Source organism: Vulpes lagopus, chromosome 8 (assembly GCF_018345385.1).
Source record: "Vulpes lagopus strain Blue_001 chromosome 8, ASM1834538v1, whole genome shotgun sequence".
In the NCBI taxonomy this organism is placed as follows: domain Eukaryota; kingdom Metazoa; phylum Chordata; class Mammalia; order Carnivora; family Canidae; genus Vulpes; species Vulpes lagopus.
This window is the reverse complement of record NC_054831.1, coordinates 127,358,010-127,374,956: the sequence shown is the minus strand read 5'-3', so window position 1 is coordinate 127,374,956 and position 16,947 is coordinate 127,358,010. Positions and strand designations below refer to the sequence as shown.

Here is a 16,947-nt window from a genome sequence, read left to right as displayed (position 1 = left end):
AAACAGTTGTGTTCAGGGAGGACCTCTTAGATAAGGGAAGGCAGAGGCAGCAACCTGAAGGAAGAGGGAGAGAGAAGCAGGCGGGGATCTTGGGGAAGAGCTTTCCAGGCAGAAGGGAGCAGTGTGCAAAGGCCCTGTGGCAGGTGTGAGCCTGGAGGGCCAGGAACAGCAGGGGAGCCAGTGTGGCTGGAGCAGAGGGAGGGAGGGAGAGAATGGGTGCAGAGGAGCTCAGAGAGGAATGGGGTGGATCGTGGGGACACTGGAAGCTGTGCTGAGGGCTTTCTTTGCCTTTGATTCAGGCAAACCGGTCCTGAGGGTTTGTGCAGGGCCATCAGAGGACTCTCATTTGAACAGACCTCCCTGGGTGCTGTGTGGGGAACGTACTGAAGGAGACAAGGGCAGACACCTCAAAACCTGTTAGGGGGGTGATCTGCAGGAATTCAGGTAGGACCTGCTAGTGACTCAGGACAGCAGTGAACAACTCCAGGTACGGGTTTGAGCAAAAACAAGAAACCAAGGGCCACCCCAGGGTTGGGGACGTGGACACTGGGAAGGAGAGTGTAGCCATCGCCTCTGGAGGGACAAGCAGGTTGGGGGCGGTCAGGAGCTCAGTGTCAGACACGCTAGGGTGGTAAGGACTGCTACACAGCTGTGTAGATGCTGTGTGAAGATGCTGTGTAGCGACTGTTTTAAATTTTTTCTGTATTTTGTGATGTTTGATTTCATGGGGGACTGCTGGCCAGGGAGAGGCGGCCCCTCGGAGGGCCAGCTAAGTCCTAGAGAAAGAAACAAGCTCTTAGCCCACCTTTCACCTGCCAACCGAGCAATGCCGAGTCCACCCCGACCCCCGCCACCATCGAGCTCACACTCCAAGCCTTCCCGGACTGACCACACCCTACCGCCAGACAGACTTGGTGTTGTACTCCCTTCTGCCCTGCAGTGGCCACTTCTCTCTGGCCTACATGTACTTGATGGTCTGCTGGAGTGTCCTTCTCCCCCAGGAGACTGGATGCCCAGGAGGCAGAGCCTGGATCTGATCCATCTCCATATGCCGGTGTCCGTAGCAGGTCCACACGCCGGGGGCTTTGGATGGATGGATGGGTGGATGAGTGGAAGCACAGACAGAAAGATGGATGGCAGCATGGAGTGAACGAATAGATGGATGTATAGATGGCAGGACGGATGAGATGGGTAGATAGAATGCGTGAATGGATGAGTGGATTAAATGGATAAATGGATAATGGATAAATAATGGAGTGGGTGGGAGGGTGAGAGTGTAGACAGAAGGGTAGGTAGATGAATGCATAAATGGTAGGTGGGTAGATGGATAGAGGGGTGGATAGATGGGTGGGTGGATGGATGGATGGATGGATGGATGGAGGTGCATGGGTGGATGGGTGGATGAATAGGTGGATGGATGAATGGATAGATGGGTGGGTGGGTGGGTAAATGGATGGGTGGATGGGTGGGTGGATGCCTTGGTGGGTGGATGGGTGAATAGGTGAGTGGATGTGTTTGGATGGGTGGGTGGGTAGGTAGATGGTTGGATGGGTGAGTGGACGAGTGGATGGATGGGTGGATGGGTGAGCAGATGAACAGGCATGTAGAATGGATGGACAGAGAGGAAGGTGGGAAGGGAGGTGGAGGAGTGAATAGATGGACTCAGGCTCTTTTGAGTTCCCTTCCCCAAGGGATTTACAAGTAAATAACACCTTGGAGCTTGCAGGGCCCCACAAGGCCTGAGCTGCACGGATAGATGGATTCCTACTTGCCAGCTGAAGCCAAACACCTGGGTGTGAGAGCTGCGATCACAAGGTGCCTAAGTGGGAGTGGGGGTGGGACGTGGGGGGGTGAGTCACCCTGCTGCTCAGCGGCACAGCATCACGATGCTGCCACAGAGACGGCAGGCGGCTGGGACGGTGGACGCGTGGCTTGGAGGCGGGAAGCGCGCACGCGCGCACACACACACACACACACACACACACACCCTTCCTGAGCCCAGCAGGGAGCAGTACCATGTGGCCATCACCAAGCGGGGCTCCCTCTGCTCAGAAGCTGTGCTCCCAGGAGGAGAGGAGATGGGGCGGCGCCGCGGCAGGAGGCCACGGGACGGGGCCTTTCTCCCCAGGCCGGGCCCTCCCTGCCACCTCCAACCCCCGCTTCCCACCTGACAGGTTGCTGGGGCCCATCTGCTGGGCCAGGATGGCCTTCAGCTTCTTGATTTCCTCCTGGTACTCGCGCAGGAGGGCGTCCTTGGGGTCCTCGTTGATGCGTGGCTTGTTCTTGATGCTCTTGGCCCGGTTGGCGTAGCGCAGCGTGCTCAGCGTCTCGTCGTAGTTGTTGTCTGCGGGCGACAGGCAGGCCACCATCAGCGTCTTGGTGTTGCCGCCCAGCGAGTCCTGCAGCAGCCGCGTCAGCTTCGAGTCCCGGTAGGGGATGTGTTTGCAGCGCCCGTCCACCAGGGCCGAGATGACGTTGCCCAGGGCCGACAGCGACAGGTTGATCTTGGTGGCCTCCTTGAGCCGCTCCCCTGTGGCACCCGTCTTGGACTGCCGCTCGCTGCCCGCCAGGTCCACCAGGTTCAGCTTGCCCGCCCGGAGGTGGTCCTTGCCCCGCTCATCTGCAGAGGGACCGGCAGAGGGTGAGGGTCTTTGGGTGAGCCCCACGGGGGGCACCTAGCCACCAGGCGCTGGGCGCTCCCACCGCCGAGGGCCTCATTCTGCCAGGTAGGAGCCCCTGAGGGAGGTGCTATCCCCTGTCCCCATCTTACAGAAGAGGAAACTGAGGCTCAGGAAGGCATGTAACTTGCCCGAGGTCACGCTGCTGCTAAGTGGTGGACCCCAGGTCAGAACACAGGGCTGCCTGGCTCGGGGAGCCGGGGCTGGAAGGTCCAGACTATTCTGAGTGCAGCGGGATTTCTTTCAGTGATCACATTAGCTCCTCCAGATTTCCCGTGGGGCCAAGGCTGGGGGGAGGTGACTGGGTCCCCGGGGCCTTGTATCCTTCACTGCAAAAGAGACTTTGCAGGCTTTGGAGGCCCTGGGACCTGGTTCCCAGCCCAGCCCTGCCTCCTCCCCGCTGTGTGACCTCAGCAGAGCCATGCACCTCTCTGATCCTCAATTCTCACAACCACAGAAGGAGACTAACAGCAGCTCCCACTCGGGCTGGGTGCTGGGAGGAGTGGGCGGAGAGCAGTTTCACAGAGATGACCCGGGGCCCAGCACACAGCAGGGGTCTGTCCCCGAGAACAACCCCGGTCCTGCGGTGACCGAGGCCCTGGGGACACGGCAAATGCTGGTGCGGAGGGTGACAGGAGTCGCGCACTGCTAGTAGCAGGGGCTCAGAGCACAGGCTTAGAAGGCAGATTTGGGGGGGGCCCATCTTGACTCCATGTCTTAGTAGCTATGAAACTTGGGGAAAATCGCTTGACTCAGTTCCCGACGAGATGGGGGGGGGGGGCAGGCAGGCGGAGGGGCAGGGGCTTCCTCCTCGGTTTCCTGCTGCTTGAAACCACAACTGTGTGTCTCTGCCTCTCTCTCTCTCTCTCTGTGACTATCATAAATAAATAAAGAAAAAAATATTAAAAAAAAAAAAAAAGGGATCCCTGTGTGGCGCAGTGGTTTGGCGCCTGCCTTTGGCCCAGGGCGCGATCCTAGAGACCCAGGATCGAATCCCACGTCGGGCTCCCTGCATGGAGCCTGCTTCTCCCTCTGCCTGTGTCTCTGCCTCTCTCTCTCTCTCTCTCTCTCTGTGTGACTATCATAAATAAATAAAGAAAAAAATATTAAAAAAAAAAAAAAAGAAAAGAAACCACAACTGGCCTCGGAGTTGCCCTTGCGCGCAGCAACCTGTGCACCCGAGTCTGGCTGGTGCCCACGAGAGGCTCGGACACATGGGCGGCTTGATGTTTGGGGCTATCTTTTTTTTTTTTTTTTTTTAAACAGCAGGACTGAGGGACTTGGAATGGTGCTCCTGGAGAGCTCTCTGCAGAATGTACCAGAAAACTTACATAGGTTTGTACCCTTTGCCCCAGGACGGTCTACGCCAGGAAATGCTCTCCGAGGAACCGCTGGGTGGCTCAGCGGTCGAGCCTCTGCCTTCGGGCTCAAGGTCCTGGGATCGAGTCCCACATCAGGCTCCCTGCAGGGAGCCTGCTTCTCCCTCTGCCTGTGTCTCTCTGTGTCTCTCATGAATAAATAAATAAAATCTTTTAAAAAATAAAATAAAAGCAGAAAAGGCTTTGTGCACCAAGATGTTCCTTGTGGCATTATTTACAACAGCCCGAAACTAGAAGGCACCTACTGCCCTCTAAGGATCAGCTGCCCACCAGCCTGCACCCGTGGTCACAAGACGCGGCAGGAAGGGTGCTCAGTGACAGCGGGAGGATGGAATGAGGGGGAGAAACTAAATATCGTGTAAGTGTTCGACTGTGTGTATAATTTTCATAGGAAAAAAAGGACCAAAAAAACCCCAATACGCTCAAATGCTAATAGTGGTGTTTACAAGTAATTCCACCTACCTTTCTCCAATTCCTAAATATCTTAATCAAACTTATTTTACAATGGAAATGATCAATATCTTTTAAGTTTGTTTACAGGGCACCCAGGGGGCTTAGTTGGTCAAGTGTCCGACTCTTGATTTAAGCTCAGGTTGTGATCTTAGGGTCGTGAGATCGAGCCCCACGCCGGGCTCCAGGCTCAGCAGGGAGCCTGCTTGAGATTCTCTCTCCCCCTCTGCCCCTCTCCCCCCAACTCATGCACTCTCTCTCTCTCTCAAAAATATAAAAGTAAAAACTAAATTTGTTTAAAAGCTTGTCCCCACGCAGCCCACCCCACCCTTCAAACCCTTCTGCAAAGACCAAGAGGCACCCCAAAAGGCATTCTGTCCTCCCTCCAGGTCTGTCCTCACCTTCCCTGGTCCCTTTCCTCACCCACAGCCTCAGGGCACCCCGGGGAGACTCAGACCCTGCAAGCACCAGGAGCTTGGCCTGGGCAGGGTCAGCACACAGGCTGGGTGACATGGTAGGAGGTGCCCCGGCGTTGACCTTGGGTCAGGGATCTCTCCAGAATTGTTTCTGGTTGGGCCCAGACTGCTTCCTGCTACCATGCTCTGGAGAGTTCTATCGTGATGGACCTGGCGGCAGCTGCAGCATTAGTAAAAAAAAAAGCCCAGATGTCAGAGGGACCGAGTTCGAATCCCAGTTCCCCGCTCATCAGTGGGACCCTGCACAAGCAAGCCACTGCAGGGCCTAGAGCCTCAGTTTCCCCATCTGTGACTCTGCGATTAGAATGCCTGCCTCTAGGACGGCCATGGGGTGTAAACGGAAGGCAGCCCGTGAAGTGCTCAGCACAGCCGCTACTGGCGGCCAGAAATACCAGCTGCTTCCCTTCCCCTTCCCTTCCTCGGGACTCTTCCAGAAAGGGAAGGGTGGGGAGCACTGCAGAGAAAGAGGAGAATCCTCTTTCTGGATTCAGTGGGCGGTACACGCTGGACGGAGCCCTGGGATCGAGGCCCAGCTCCGATGCTTTCTGGTTGCAGGACCTCAGTGTCCTCATCTGTAAGATGGGGGTGATGCTGGCCGCCACCTCCCCGGGCGCTGCAAGGAGGACACGAGCTGCGGCACGTCAACTGCAGGGGCACGTGGGCTCAGTGGGAGCTGCCGGGACCGTCGGCGAGGCCGTTTGTCCCGGAAACATGGGCCCTGGCTCGGGAGGGTCCTCGGGTTGCCTCCAGGCAGTTCGAGCATCTTCCCCCAGTTTCAGATGGGGCCCAGCCCGACCTCAGGACGTGAGGGGTCATCCAGAAGTGGGAACCCGGCTCCGGGGGCCCCGGCCCACCCAGCCCCACGTACCCACGGCGTAGATCTCGATGCTGATGGTGAAAATGGAGTGGGAGCGCGAGGAGTCCTTGTTCATCAGCGTGTAGCCCACCGAGCGGTTCTTCCAGCCCGCCTCCATGACGCGCTCGCACTGGGCCACGTTGTGTACCGTGTGCATGGACAGCCCCTTCACGTACACGCCCTTCTCCGGGTGCTCCTTCAGCTGCGGGCAGCGGGCACGGCTCAGAGCCGGCTGGGCCCGGGGACCCCCAAGGAACCCAGGGAAGGGCCCACTTCAGGCCCCCCCGCCCTCCTGCAGTGCAGGCTGCCACCTCAAATTCCCTGCAACCGGCAGGGTCTCTGCTCTGGGGGGAACCAGCCTCAAACCCACCCCACCTCTTCCTTGTTGTGGGCCCCGAGCCAGTAGCTTAACCTCTCTGGGCCTCAGTTTCCACATCTGTAAAATGGGTATGAGATACCCGTCCCTGTAGGGAGGCGGCAGGGGATCCAGGCCAATACGGCCCATCCCATGCTTGGCACAGTGCCCGGCACGGGGCAGGTGCCCCATAAATGCCAGCTGCCGTCCTCACTGTCGTTGGTAGTGCTATTATGATGAAGGTGGCTTCTAGACCGGGAGCTTCAGCTCCCGGGGGCTGAGCCTGGAGTCACCCAAAGGCTCTGAAAGCTTCTTTTGCCCTGTCAACACGACTCCTGTCACCTCTCTGCTGTGGCTCTGGGGAAACAGGAACGTTCCTAGACCCTCGGATCACGGCCAGCGAAGGGCCGCTTGCCGCCCAGCAGGCCCACGGCCCACAGCTCAGACAGGCCTGCAGGCCTCAGGGTGACGGCAGCGGGGAAACTCATTTGTCTGACGGCTCCCCGCTTCCTCTCCAGGCAGCCACGTCGTTGTGTGGCGGACACGGAGCTGTGAATGCAGCATTTTTCCAGTGTGAGGAGGTAAAGCCACTCGGGCAAGAGCAGAACGAACTAGGACAGGCCGGGTCCCCGCTGGTCGAGCCACAGAAGGCCCAGGCGCTCCCGCCCAGGCAGCGGCGGGGTCCCGGGGCCGGGGGTGGCCTCACTCGCTCGCGTGCACTGCTCGAGCCGAGAAGCACCCAGTCCCCGACCGAAGGACAGGGCTTCGTGGGACAGAGAAGCCACTGGCCGCTGAGCTGGGGAGGGAGCTGCCAAAGCTCCCCGGCTACGAGCAGGGCAGCAGCGGGGTCACAGGCGACTCAGCGTGGAGCAGCGCGGGGAGAGGCTGGAGTGCCCCCCGGGTGACGGAGGGGAGATGGCCAGGGCTGGCCCAGACCTCGGACATGGGGTGAGGATGGAGCTCAAAGGACAGAAGCAGGAGACCCCACAAAGTGAGGGTGGTTGAAGCCGCCTCCACGCTGGGCCTGGGCCTCAGCCCTGCTCTCCCACCGAGGCTCTGAGTGCCCGAGCAGCCACTCCGCCCTGCGACCCCGCCGGGGCTGGGGCACCACAGTGACACCCCGGGGTCTCACCTCCACCGCCCAGCCCAGCCCCATGGGTGGTGGTTGGGGGACGGAGCGAAACTGCTTCCCCAAGTCTCCCGCCCGGCTCTTCTACTCACCTCTTTTTTTTTTTTTTAATATTTTATTTATTTATTCATGAGAGACACAGAGAGAGAGAGAGAGAGAGAGATTGAGAGAGAGGCAGAGACACAGGCAGAGGGAGAAGCAGGCCCCACACAGGGAGCCTGATGTGGGACTCGATCCCGGGACTCCAGGATCACGCCCTGGGCCGAAGGCGGTGCTAGACCGCTGAGCCACCGGGCAGCCCTTCTACTCACCTTGAATTCCCCAAACCATGAGGCCCTGTGTGAGGCGCGGGTTCAGGGCTGGGCTGTGGGGCCTGGTCACCTGGGTTCAAATCCAGCCTCACCCTTTCCTGACTGTGTACCCCGAGGCTGGCTCACCCAGGCGCACTGAGCCTCAGTTTCCTCCTCCGTAATGAAGGAGCAGAGCCGCACCTCCTCCCAAGGCTGTTCTGAGGTTCACAGGAGCACCCATCTGCACCTTCTCCAGGAGAGAGCGGGTCACGCCCCCCAGTGCCTGGGCGGGGAGTGTCTCAGAGAGCACCTGTCACTGGCAGCCTCCGCCCCCAGGGGCAGCCTGACCCACCGAGCCTGAGGCCTGGGGCCCAGCTGGGGCAAGGGCACAGCTGCCAGCCCTCAGGGCCTGGGGTTGAAGGAGGGGAGGAGCGCCTCCTGCTGCCCCGTGTGGGCTGGCAGGGGTCCCCGAACCCCCAGGCTGGCCTTTGGGGACTGAAGCGTGGGAGCAAGGCCTGTGCCTTTCCCTGTCTGGGGGCTGAGCTATGACTCAGCTGCTCCAGCTCCGGGATAGAGAAGACAGTAGAAAGCCTCCAGGTGGGGGCTGGAGGTTCCTGCACAGAAAAGGCAAAGCACTGCTGTGTTTGTCGTGAGCTGAGGAGGAGGGGCCAGGCCGTCCCCGTCAGAATGGGGTCTGGGAGGAAGGGCAGCCACACCCGCGCGGACCTGCTGTAGCAAGTGGCCCGGCCCCTGGCACCCAGAGGTCTCCCCAGTCTTTGCTGAATGAAGGGATCATCTGATGGATGTGCCTCCCTTGACTGGAACCCACTACTGGCTTCTTACTGCCCTAGGGGTTTTCTTTATAGCTGATCCCCCAAAATTTGGGAGGAAAGCACCTGACTGCTCAGATCCCACAAGCTCTTGTACCAACACTATTACAGGTAATTAGCTGTGTGGCCCTGGCACACAGGGCCACAAGTCCTTTCCCCTGCGGGACTCAGTTTCCTCATCTGTACTAGGCAAGGGCTCACTAGAAGCTCTCTATGGGGCTTTCCAGCTCAAATATTTCAGGAGTTTTCTACAATATGGCCAGAACAAACAAACTGTTCAAGACACCTGCTCCCTGAGGTCTGGTTTGTTCACTTGCACCGACGAGTGGTTGCGGGTCAGAGAGGAACTCACAGACACCCCCTCCCCAGGGCCAGTAGGGGGTGATCAGGGGACAAGTTGGGAGGCTCAAGCTGAGTAGGGAAATAGCCCTGCCCCCTACATGGGTAGGGACTGGGGGGAACCAGGCAATTCGGACATCCTGAGCCATCCTGGGTCACCAAGGGTCAGGAGGGCTGGGAGGCGGCGGCTGCGGCCCCTTCACCTGGCTCTGCCCCCCTTCCTGTAACTGTCAAGGCACGTGCCCTGGGAAGAGTTAAGCAGTTTGTCATAGAAAGTGTCCACCCCAAGGAGGTGCCTGGGTGGCTCAGTTGGTTGACCGTTGAGCGTCTGACTCGGTTTCTGCTCAGGTCACGATCTCAGGATCTCAGGGTCGTGAGATCGAGCCCTGCGTTGGGCTGTGTGCTCGGTGCAGTCTGTTTTGGATTCTTTCCCTCTTCCTCCCCCTCACTCTCTGCCCTTCCCTACTCTCTTTTGATCAAGTAAATAAATAAAATCTTTAAAAAAAAAAAAAGGTGGGGGGAGAAAATACCCAACTCTGACTCAGTGGCTTCCTAGGCACCTTCTCTTTCAGCTCGGGCACTCTGACTCTGAAGGAGTTGGGCCCACTCCCAGTGCTGGCCGTGGGCCTCTTGGGAGGTCCGCTGGCTGCGTGGTCAGATAAGAAGCACCGGAGTCGAGGGGCAGCCGCCGGCGCTCTGGCCACAGAACCAGCTCAGCCTCCCTCCACTGGCCTGGCCCCCCTGGACCTGACCCGGCCCACCTGGCATTTAAAGAGTCCCAGAGAGGACACATAATCAAGGGCTCACACTAAGGCCTAGAACCAGGTCCAGCCTTGCCACCAACCGGCTGTCCAGTCCTGGCTGGTCCCTTGACCTCACTGGGCTCCCCAGAGGGTCAGCTAAGTTCTCTGCCCATCTTGTGTGACCCCCTCATGGCAAGTGATGCCACTGCCTTTTGGATGCCTTCTGTGTGCCAGGCCCTGTGAGCAGCTTGTCCTCACCACACTCTTCAACCCTTGCTTTATAAGGTCATGTTGCTGGTACTTGGGAGCCCCCACACCAGGCCCTTTGTGAAGACAAAGTCTCAGAATCTGAAGCCATGAACAGCAGGGAAATGGCAGGTTTGAGATTCAGGATCTTGAAGTCACACAGACCTGGGTTTAAGTCCATTGTGGGCCACAAACATAGGCAAGTGAATGAACACCTCTAAGCATCCCTTCCTACGCAGGGACACTGCAGATAGCAGCTACCCAACAGGATCACTGGGACTCGTAATAAGATCATGTGCATAAAGCAGTCAGCAAATAGGGCTCGATAAATGATAATCATTGTTACCCTCTTTCTAGCTTTTGGGGCTCTTAGAAACTTTCAAAATAATTTTTTAGAAGTGGAACCCAGGGCAGCCACGGTGGCTCAGCAGTTTAGCGCCGCCTTCCGCCCAGGGCGTGATCCTGGAGACCTGGGATCAAGTCCCACGTCGGGCTCCCTGCGTGGACCCTGCTTCTCCCCCTGCCTGTGTCTCTGCCTCTCTCTTTCTCTCTGTGTTTCTCATGAATAAATAAATAAAATCTTAAAAAAAAAAAAAAGAAGTGGAACCCAGGGGCTCTTAGGTGGCTCAGTGATTGAGCATCTGCCTTCAGCTCAGGGCATGATCCCAGGGTCCTGGGATCAAGTCCTGCATTGGCCTCCTTGCAGGGAGCCTGCTTCTCCCTCTGCCTGTGTCTCTACATCTCTCTGAATGAATGAATGAATGAATGAATGAATAAATAAATAAATAAATAAATCTATCTTAAAAAAAAGAAGTGGAACCCATTTTTCAAATGCAATTTATCACAAAACTCCATCTACTTCACCAGATACAGGTGGCATTACCCCAGGTAAGGTCCAGCCCCCCGTTGTGTGGTTGGGGGTAGGCCTCTGAGCCCCTCCCCTACAACAGGGACTCTGAGGATCCTCCAAAATTCAAGTTCCAAAGTCCCCGCTCTAGTCTGAGCCGCACCTGTGCCCCCAGGATACCTTCACTGTGTTTCTGAGGGAGCACCGCCCAACACCAGCCTCCCCCCTTACGGCCCCTACCTGCCCAAGCCACGTCCACACTCACCTCCAGCTTCTGCTTGGTGTCAGCCCCCAGCAGGTCACGGACATCTTCATTGTAGATCTCCAGGTAGGAGGCCCGGACCAGGAACTTGGTATTCTCTGCGCACTGCAGGAGTGGACAGGGCAGCAGAGACACCTGAGTACGCGCCACCAGACCTGATCCTGCCACCTAAGCCCTCTGCAGCCAGGACTGCGGGAAAGGACATTGCGGCAGGAGAGGTGATGTCAAGGGGGAGGGGAGACCCCAACCCCTCCTGGCCCACCTGCCTGCCTAGCAAGCTGTCTGCCCCTCCTCTCAGGCTCAGTGGGCCCTCGGGCTTCTCTGACTTGCGTAATTCTCGTATTGCTACGGTCGCATGCTCGCCCCACAGCCTCGTGGGAAAGGAAGTGGGAGAGGCCTGCCCGTCATCCAGGCAGAGAAACTGAGGCCACAGGGAAGGACCAAGCACTGGCTATGGTCTGCTCCCCCCTTGTCGCTAGTGTTCCTGGGGGCACCAAAATGAGTCGTGGGAGCAGGTGCAGCAGCTCTGAGGCTGAGCAGGGCAGTCCACGCTCTGCCATTTCCCAGACGCAGGAATCTCGCTCGCGGCCACGAGTGGCCACTGGGGCAATTCTCTCCTGCAGCCTGGACACTGGGATAACGGGTCTTGCCCAGCACATAAGGGCTATGGGTCTAGGCTTCCCTATCTCGAAAATGGGGACAACAGTGATGTCCTGGGCCAGGGTGGGGGGTTCCATGAGTCACTCATGCAAAGGGCTTTGCACTACTGGGCTTGGTCTGTAGCAACTGCTTAATAAAATGGGAGGCTCGATTGTTCCCACCGCTTCTGGGACTGGTGCTTGGGATCATCAGTCCACGTGGGACAGCAAGGGACATGCTAAAGCCCAAACACAGCAGGAGAAAACCATGGAACAGGGAAGCAGGATTTTCTCAGTGTGAAGCTCCCCTCCCCTCCCCTTGTCAGAACCAGGGCGGCCGCCTTGTCTGCACCCAAGTCACTGTAGGCTCCGAAGTGCTCAGGGTCCGTGCCTCGGGCAGACGAGCCCAGGACCAGTCCCCTTGACGTCTGGGGGGCCCCGAGGCCCTGAGCACCAGCCCTGCCCCGTCCTGCGATGAGGCCCCTACCTGGACGCTCTCAAAAACGTGCTCGAAGGCCCTGGGGATGATGCCTCTCTGGGAAGGTGGGTCCGGCAGGCCCTGCATGGTGAAGGACTTCCCGCTGCCCGTCTGGCCGTAGGCGAAGATGGTGCCATTGTAGCCCTCAGTGACACCCTGGTGGGAGGACCCAAATGGGTGCTCAGCGGGCCAGGGGCCCCCTCCTAACCCCCAGGCTCAGGGCTGCGCCCTGGGTCTGCCGCCACGATGGCACGGGGTCGGCAGCGCAGACATGAGCAAGTCACAGCTCTGTCCTCAAGGGGTTCACGTCCTGGAGGGGGAGACCCACACCCACAAGTGATCCTCCAGCAGGAGGCCACGCAGCAGGCAAGGGGAGGGGGTGTGGGCCGGGTAGCTGAAGGGTGGCTCGGGTTCAACAGCTATAGGAAGAGGGGGGCCTTCCAGGATGAAGGGTGCAGAGTGGTCAGAGGCTGAGGGTGGGAGGAACAGGGGCGAGAGGAGGGAAGGAAGGAAAGGTTTCCATTCGCAAGGACACTTATTCATCCCACGGGCGCGGGCACCACGCTGCGGCTGGGGACACAGTGACGAACAAGGCACCACCCCAGCCCCCGCCCTCGCGGAGCCCACAAGGTCACCAAGTCCAGAACTCAGCGTGGGGGCGGGCGAGTCCTGAGTCAGAACAGGAGAGCTGCTCCCGGGCCCCGAGGGCCCACCTGGCATCCACGCCCATCCTGTGGACCACCGTGGGGCTCGGGATCCCTGGGGATGGCTGGTGAAGGAGACCAGAAGTCACGATTGACAGCTTCGCTGGGGACCAGGCCTTATTTTTATGGCAGAACTGGACAAGCACCTCTCCTGTGTCCACGGAAGCCTTGACCACATGCGGGTTGCTGCACATCATCAGAGGGCCGTGGGGCGGAGTGGGGCAGAAAGGGAGGGCTGCACACGGGGACAGGGCCCCTGCATGGGGGAGAGGCCAGGGCAGACCCATCACCCGGTCCGGAGCCACCACTGGGCTCCTCAGAGCTGGGGACACACAATGCTCTGCGATGGACATGGTGCGGGGCCCAGAGTGTCAGTGTCACCCAAACCCGGGGAAGGTATTCCACACAAAACTACAGACGGCTTCACTGTCGTAGGGCAGCCACCAGCCATACTAGAAACGGGCCCAGGGAGACTGAGAGACTGAATTTATTTGATTTGATTTGAGTTCATTTACATTTAACTGCGGCAGTATAAACATTTTTTCCTCTCCCTCTGCCTGTGTCTCTGCTCCTCTCTCTCTCTGTCGCTCATAAATAAATAAATAAAATCTTTAAAAAAAAATTTAAAAAAGGGCAGCCCTGGTGGTGCAGCGGTTTGGAGCCGCCTGCGGCCCAGGGTATGATCCTGGAGACCCAGGATCGAGTCCCATGTCGGGCTTCCTGCATGGAGCCTGCTTCTCCCTCTGCCTGTGTCTCTGTCTCTCTCTCTCAATCTGTGTGTCTCTCATGAATAAATAAATAAAATCTTTAAAAAAAATTTTTTTAAATAAATTTTTGTCCCATTAAACAGAGCTTTATCTTTTAACTGTTGGCACTTTAGCATCTGCCTAGAGACATGCTACAATGTAAAACACACAACTGATTTCAAAGACTTTGCTTGAAAAAAGGATGTAAAGTATCTCACTGTTACTATGTAATAACATTTAGTAGTATGTTTTCTTGAAATAATATTTTTTTTGTTTTTGAAATAATATTTTGGATATGCTGGGTTAACTAAAATCAATTATTAAAGCTAATTTCACTTGTTTCCTTTCACTTTTTATTTGTTTTTTAAGATTTTATTTATTTATTTGACAGAGAGAGGGAGAGAGAGAGAGAGAGCACAAGCAGGGGGAGGGGAAGAGGGAGAAGCAGACTCCCCACTGAGCAGAGAGCTGACGCAGGGATCATGACCTGAGTCGAAGGCAGACGCTTAACTGACTGAGCCACCCAGGTGCCCCTTCTTTCACTTTTTAAAATGCAGCTACAGGGATCCCTGGGTGGCGCAGCGGCTTGGCGCCTGCCTTTGGCCCAGGGTGCGATCCTGGAGACCCGGGATCGAATCCCACGTCAGGCTCCCGGTGCATGGAGCCTGCTTCATGCCTGCTCCCTCTGCCTATGTCTCTGCCTCTCTCTCTCTGTGTGTGTGTAACTATCATAAATAAATAAAAATAAAATAAAATGCAGCTACAAGAGGGGTGCCTGGGTGGCTCAGTTGGTTGAGTGTCTGACTCTTGGTTTGGGCTCAGGTCATAATCTCAGAGTCCTGAGATCAAGTCCCATGTGGGAGCTCTGTGCCGGGCATGGAGCCTGCTTATGATTCTCTCTCTCCCTCTCCCTCTGCCCTTCACCTCTGCTCACATGCTCTCTAAAAATAATAATAATAATAATATTTTTTAAAAAAATAAAATTAAGGGGCTCCTGGTGGCTCAATTGGTTAGGCATCTGCCTACAGCTCAGCTCACGATCCGGGGGTCCTGGGATCAACCCCTTGTTGGGCTCCCTGCTCAGCAAGAAGCCTGCTTCTCCTCCCCAACCCCCACTTGTGCTATCTCTCAAAAAAGTAAATAAAATATTTTTTAAAAATAAAATTAGGGGCCCCTGGGTGGTTCAGTCAGTTAAATGCCTGCCTTTGGCTCAAGTCATGATCCCAGAGTCCTAGGATCAAGCCCCTGAGCAGGGAACCTGCTTCTCCCTCTCCCGCTCCCCCTGCTTGTTTGGACTCTATCTCTGTCAAATAAATAAAACCTTTTGAAAATAAATAAAATAAATTTAAGGGATCCCTGGGTGGCGCAGTGGTTTAGCGCCTGCCTTTGGCCCAGGGCGCAATCCTGGAGACCCGGGATCGAATACCACGTCGGGCTCCCGGTGCATGGAGCCTGCTTCTCCCTCTGCCCATGTCTCTGCCTCTCTCTCTCTCTGTGTGTGACTATCATAAATAATAAATAAATAAATAAATAAATAAATAAATAAATAAATTTCAAAATTAAAAATCACACTTATCCCAAATCATATATATATAAAACAAATACTTTAATAAAACAAAATATGGTTACTAGAAAATTTAAATTAAGCACGTGGCTCTTGTTACATTTGTATCGGCAATCAGTGCTCAGGAGTTGTGTTGTTTTCTGCGGCGGCCACTAGCCACCTGCAGTTATTCAAATTTAACTTGATTTTAAGCAAAATTAATATCCAGTTCTTCAGTAGTACTAGCCTCATTTCCAGTGCCCACCTGCCACCTCTGGTAGCACCTAACCAAAGAGCCCAGATACAGAACACTTCCACCGTTGTAGAAAGTTCTACAGAACAACACTGTTCTGGAGTAAAGTAGAAAAAAATTTTACAAGCATCAAGGCAAAACATAAGATTTCAGAAAAGGTTTCACCCACCAAGCGACACCTCCAGCTCTACAAGGGACGGACTTGCATGGGGGATGGGTCCTAAATGTCGACCCCTCTGGACGCCCACCCCGGCTTCTGCACGTCTCCCTGTTCTCTTACTTGCGAGCTGACCTTCAGGAAATCTGCTAACTGCTAACGGGCTCTCTTTTTAACTCACTGTTATCCTCAGTAATAACAGGTTGGATGTGCTAAGTATTTTTCCTACTTTACGTAAAACTCGTAACTATTGAAACTGAAATAAAAAGCATCTGTCCTGGGGCGCCTGGGTGGCTCCGTCAATCAAGCGTCCGACCCTCAGGTCAGGATCTCAGGGTCCTGGGATTGAGCCCCACAGCGGGCTCTGTGCTCAGTGGGAGTCTGCTTGGGATTCTCTCTCCTTCCCCCTCTGCCCCTCCCCCAGCTTGTGCGTTCTCTCTCTCTCTCTCTAAAATAAATATATAAATCTTTTTTTTTTAAAGCATCTGTCCAGAGGATCCCCGGGTGGCTCAGCAGTTTAGTGTCTGCCTTTGGCCCAGAGCGTGATCCTGGAGACCCGGGATCGAGTCCCACGTCGGGCTCCCTGCGTGGAGCCTGCTTCTCCCTCTGCCTGTGTCTCTGCCTCTCTCTCTCTCTCTCATGAATAAACAAATAAAATCTTAAAAAAAAAATAAAACATTTGTCCTAAATTGCCTCACGTCCCCCTTCTGCCCCTTCCCACGCAAACTACTAAACATCTCAACTGGAGACCGAATCCTATGGCGTTTACTGGACTGATGTCTGGATGTGGTAGGAGCCACCGTACCCGGCCTGTGGGTGGGTCAGGGGTGGCTCATCAGAGGCGACTCTAAGACCATGGGGGTGAAGCAGGGAGAAGGGGCCGATGGCAAAGCCGCCGGCTGGGAAAGACTCCATGGGCCAGGCGTGCAGGTGAGAAGGTGCTGAGTGTGCGGAAGGGTGGGACTGGGGTGGACAGCACCCAGGAAAGCCAAAGAGGTCACCCTGTGACCGAGAAGATCAGGAACAGGGACTGGATTTAAGGGCGAGAGAAGCAGGAAAGAAAAGGGCAGAAGAGGTGGTCAGAAGAGCTGGGGGCTTTGGGCAATAGGACCCAAAGGTAAGGGCCCGGACAGGAGGCCCCGTGGAGGCGGCACAACCCCTGGAGAGCCTGGAAGTGGGCTCAGGGCCCCGCAGGACAGACACACAGCCCCCTGGCCCTACTGGTGCAGCTGCTCCTGGCTCAGACGCACCTGAGCTGTGCTTGGCGTGCTGCTCACTTAACGGGAGGCAGCAGGATGGAGTCAGGTTCCAGGCACTGTGCTGGGTATCAAAACCGCCCCTAACTCATTCTCTGATACTCCTGGCCTCAGTTTCCCCAGCAGGAACGAGGACTCCAGCTCTATGCATGTTCACAGAGTCAAATGCAGGGCTCCGCCTGAAATGCCCTTTCCTCCACTTAAGCCTCACCACTTTCAGGAAGCCGGCTGGGCCTTCCCCTCCCCTCCCTGCCCTCCAAGCCCAGATTCACTAGCTGCCAACGTGTGTCTC

General features: G+C 56.2%; 1 protein-coding gene across 2 annotated transcripts in view; it reads right to left on the bottom strand.

Annotated features, from left to right (window-relative positions):
• The window catches only part of KIF17 (kinesin family member 17), a 44,020-nt gene that overhangs the window by 26,289 nt on the left and 784 nt on the right, over positions 1 to 16,947 (bottom strand). For both annotated transcript variants that reach the window (XM_041767132.1, XM_041767134.1), the window contains exons 2-5: positions 12,006 to 12,152; positions 10,884 to 10,985; positions 5,852 to 6,041; positions 2,168 to 2,620 (exon numbers count right to left, since the gene is read on the bottom strand). In XM_041767132.1, coding sequence (XP_041623066.1) covers positions 2,168 to 2,620; positions 5,852 to 6,041; positions 10,884 to 10,985; positions 12,006 to 12,152 — 892 coding nt within the window. The remainder of the gene's footprint in view (positions 1 to 2,167; positions 2,621 to 5,851; positions 6,042 to 10,883; positions 10,986 to 12,005; positions 12,153 to 16,947) is intronic.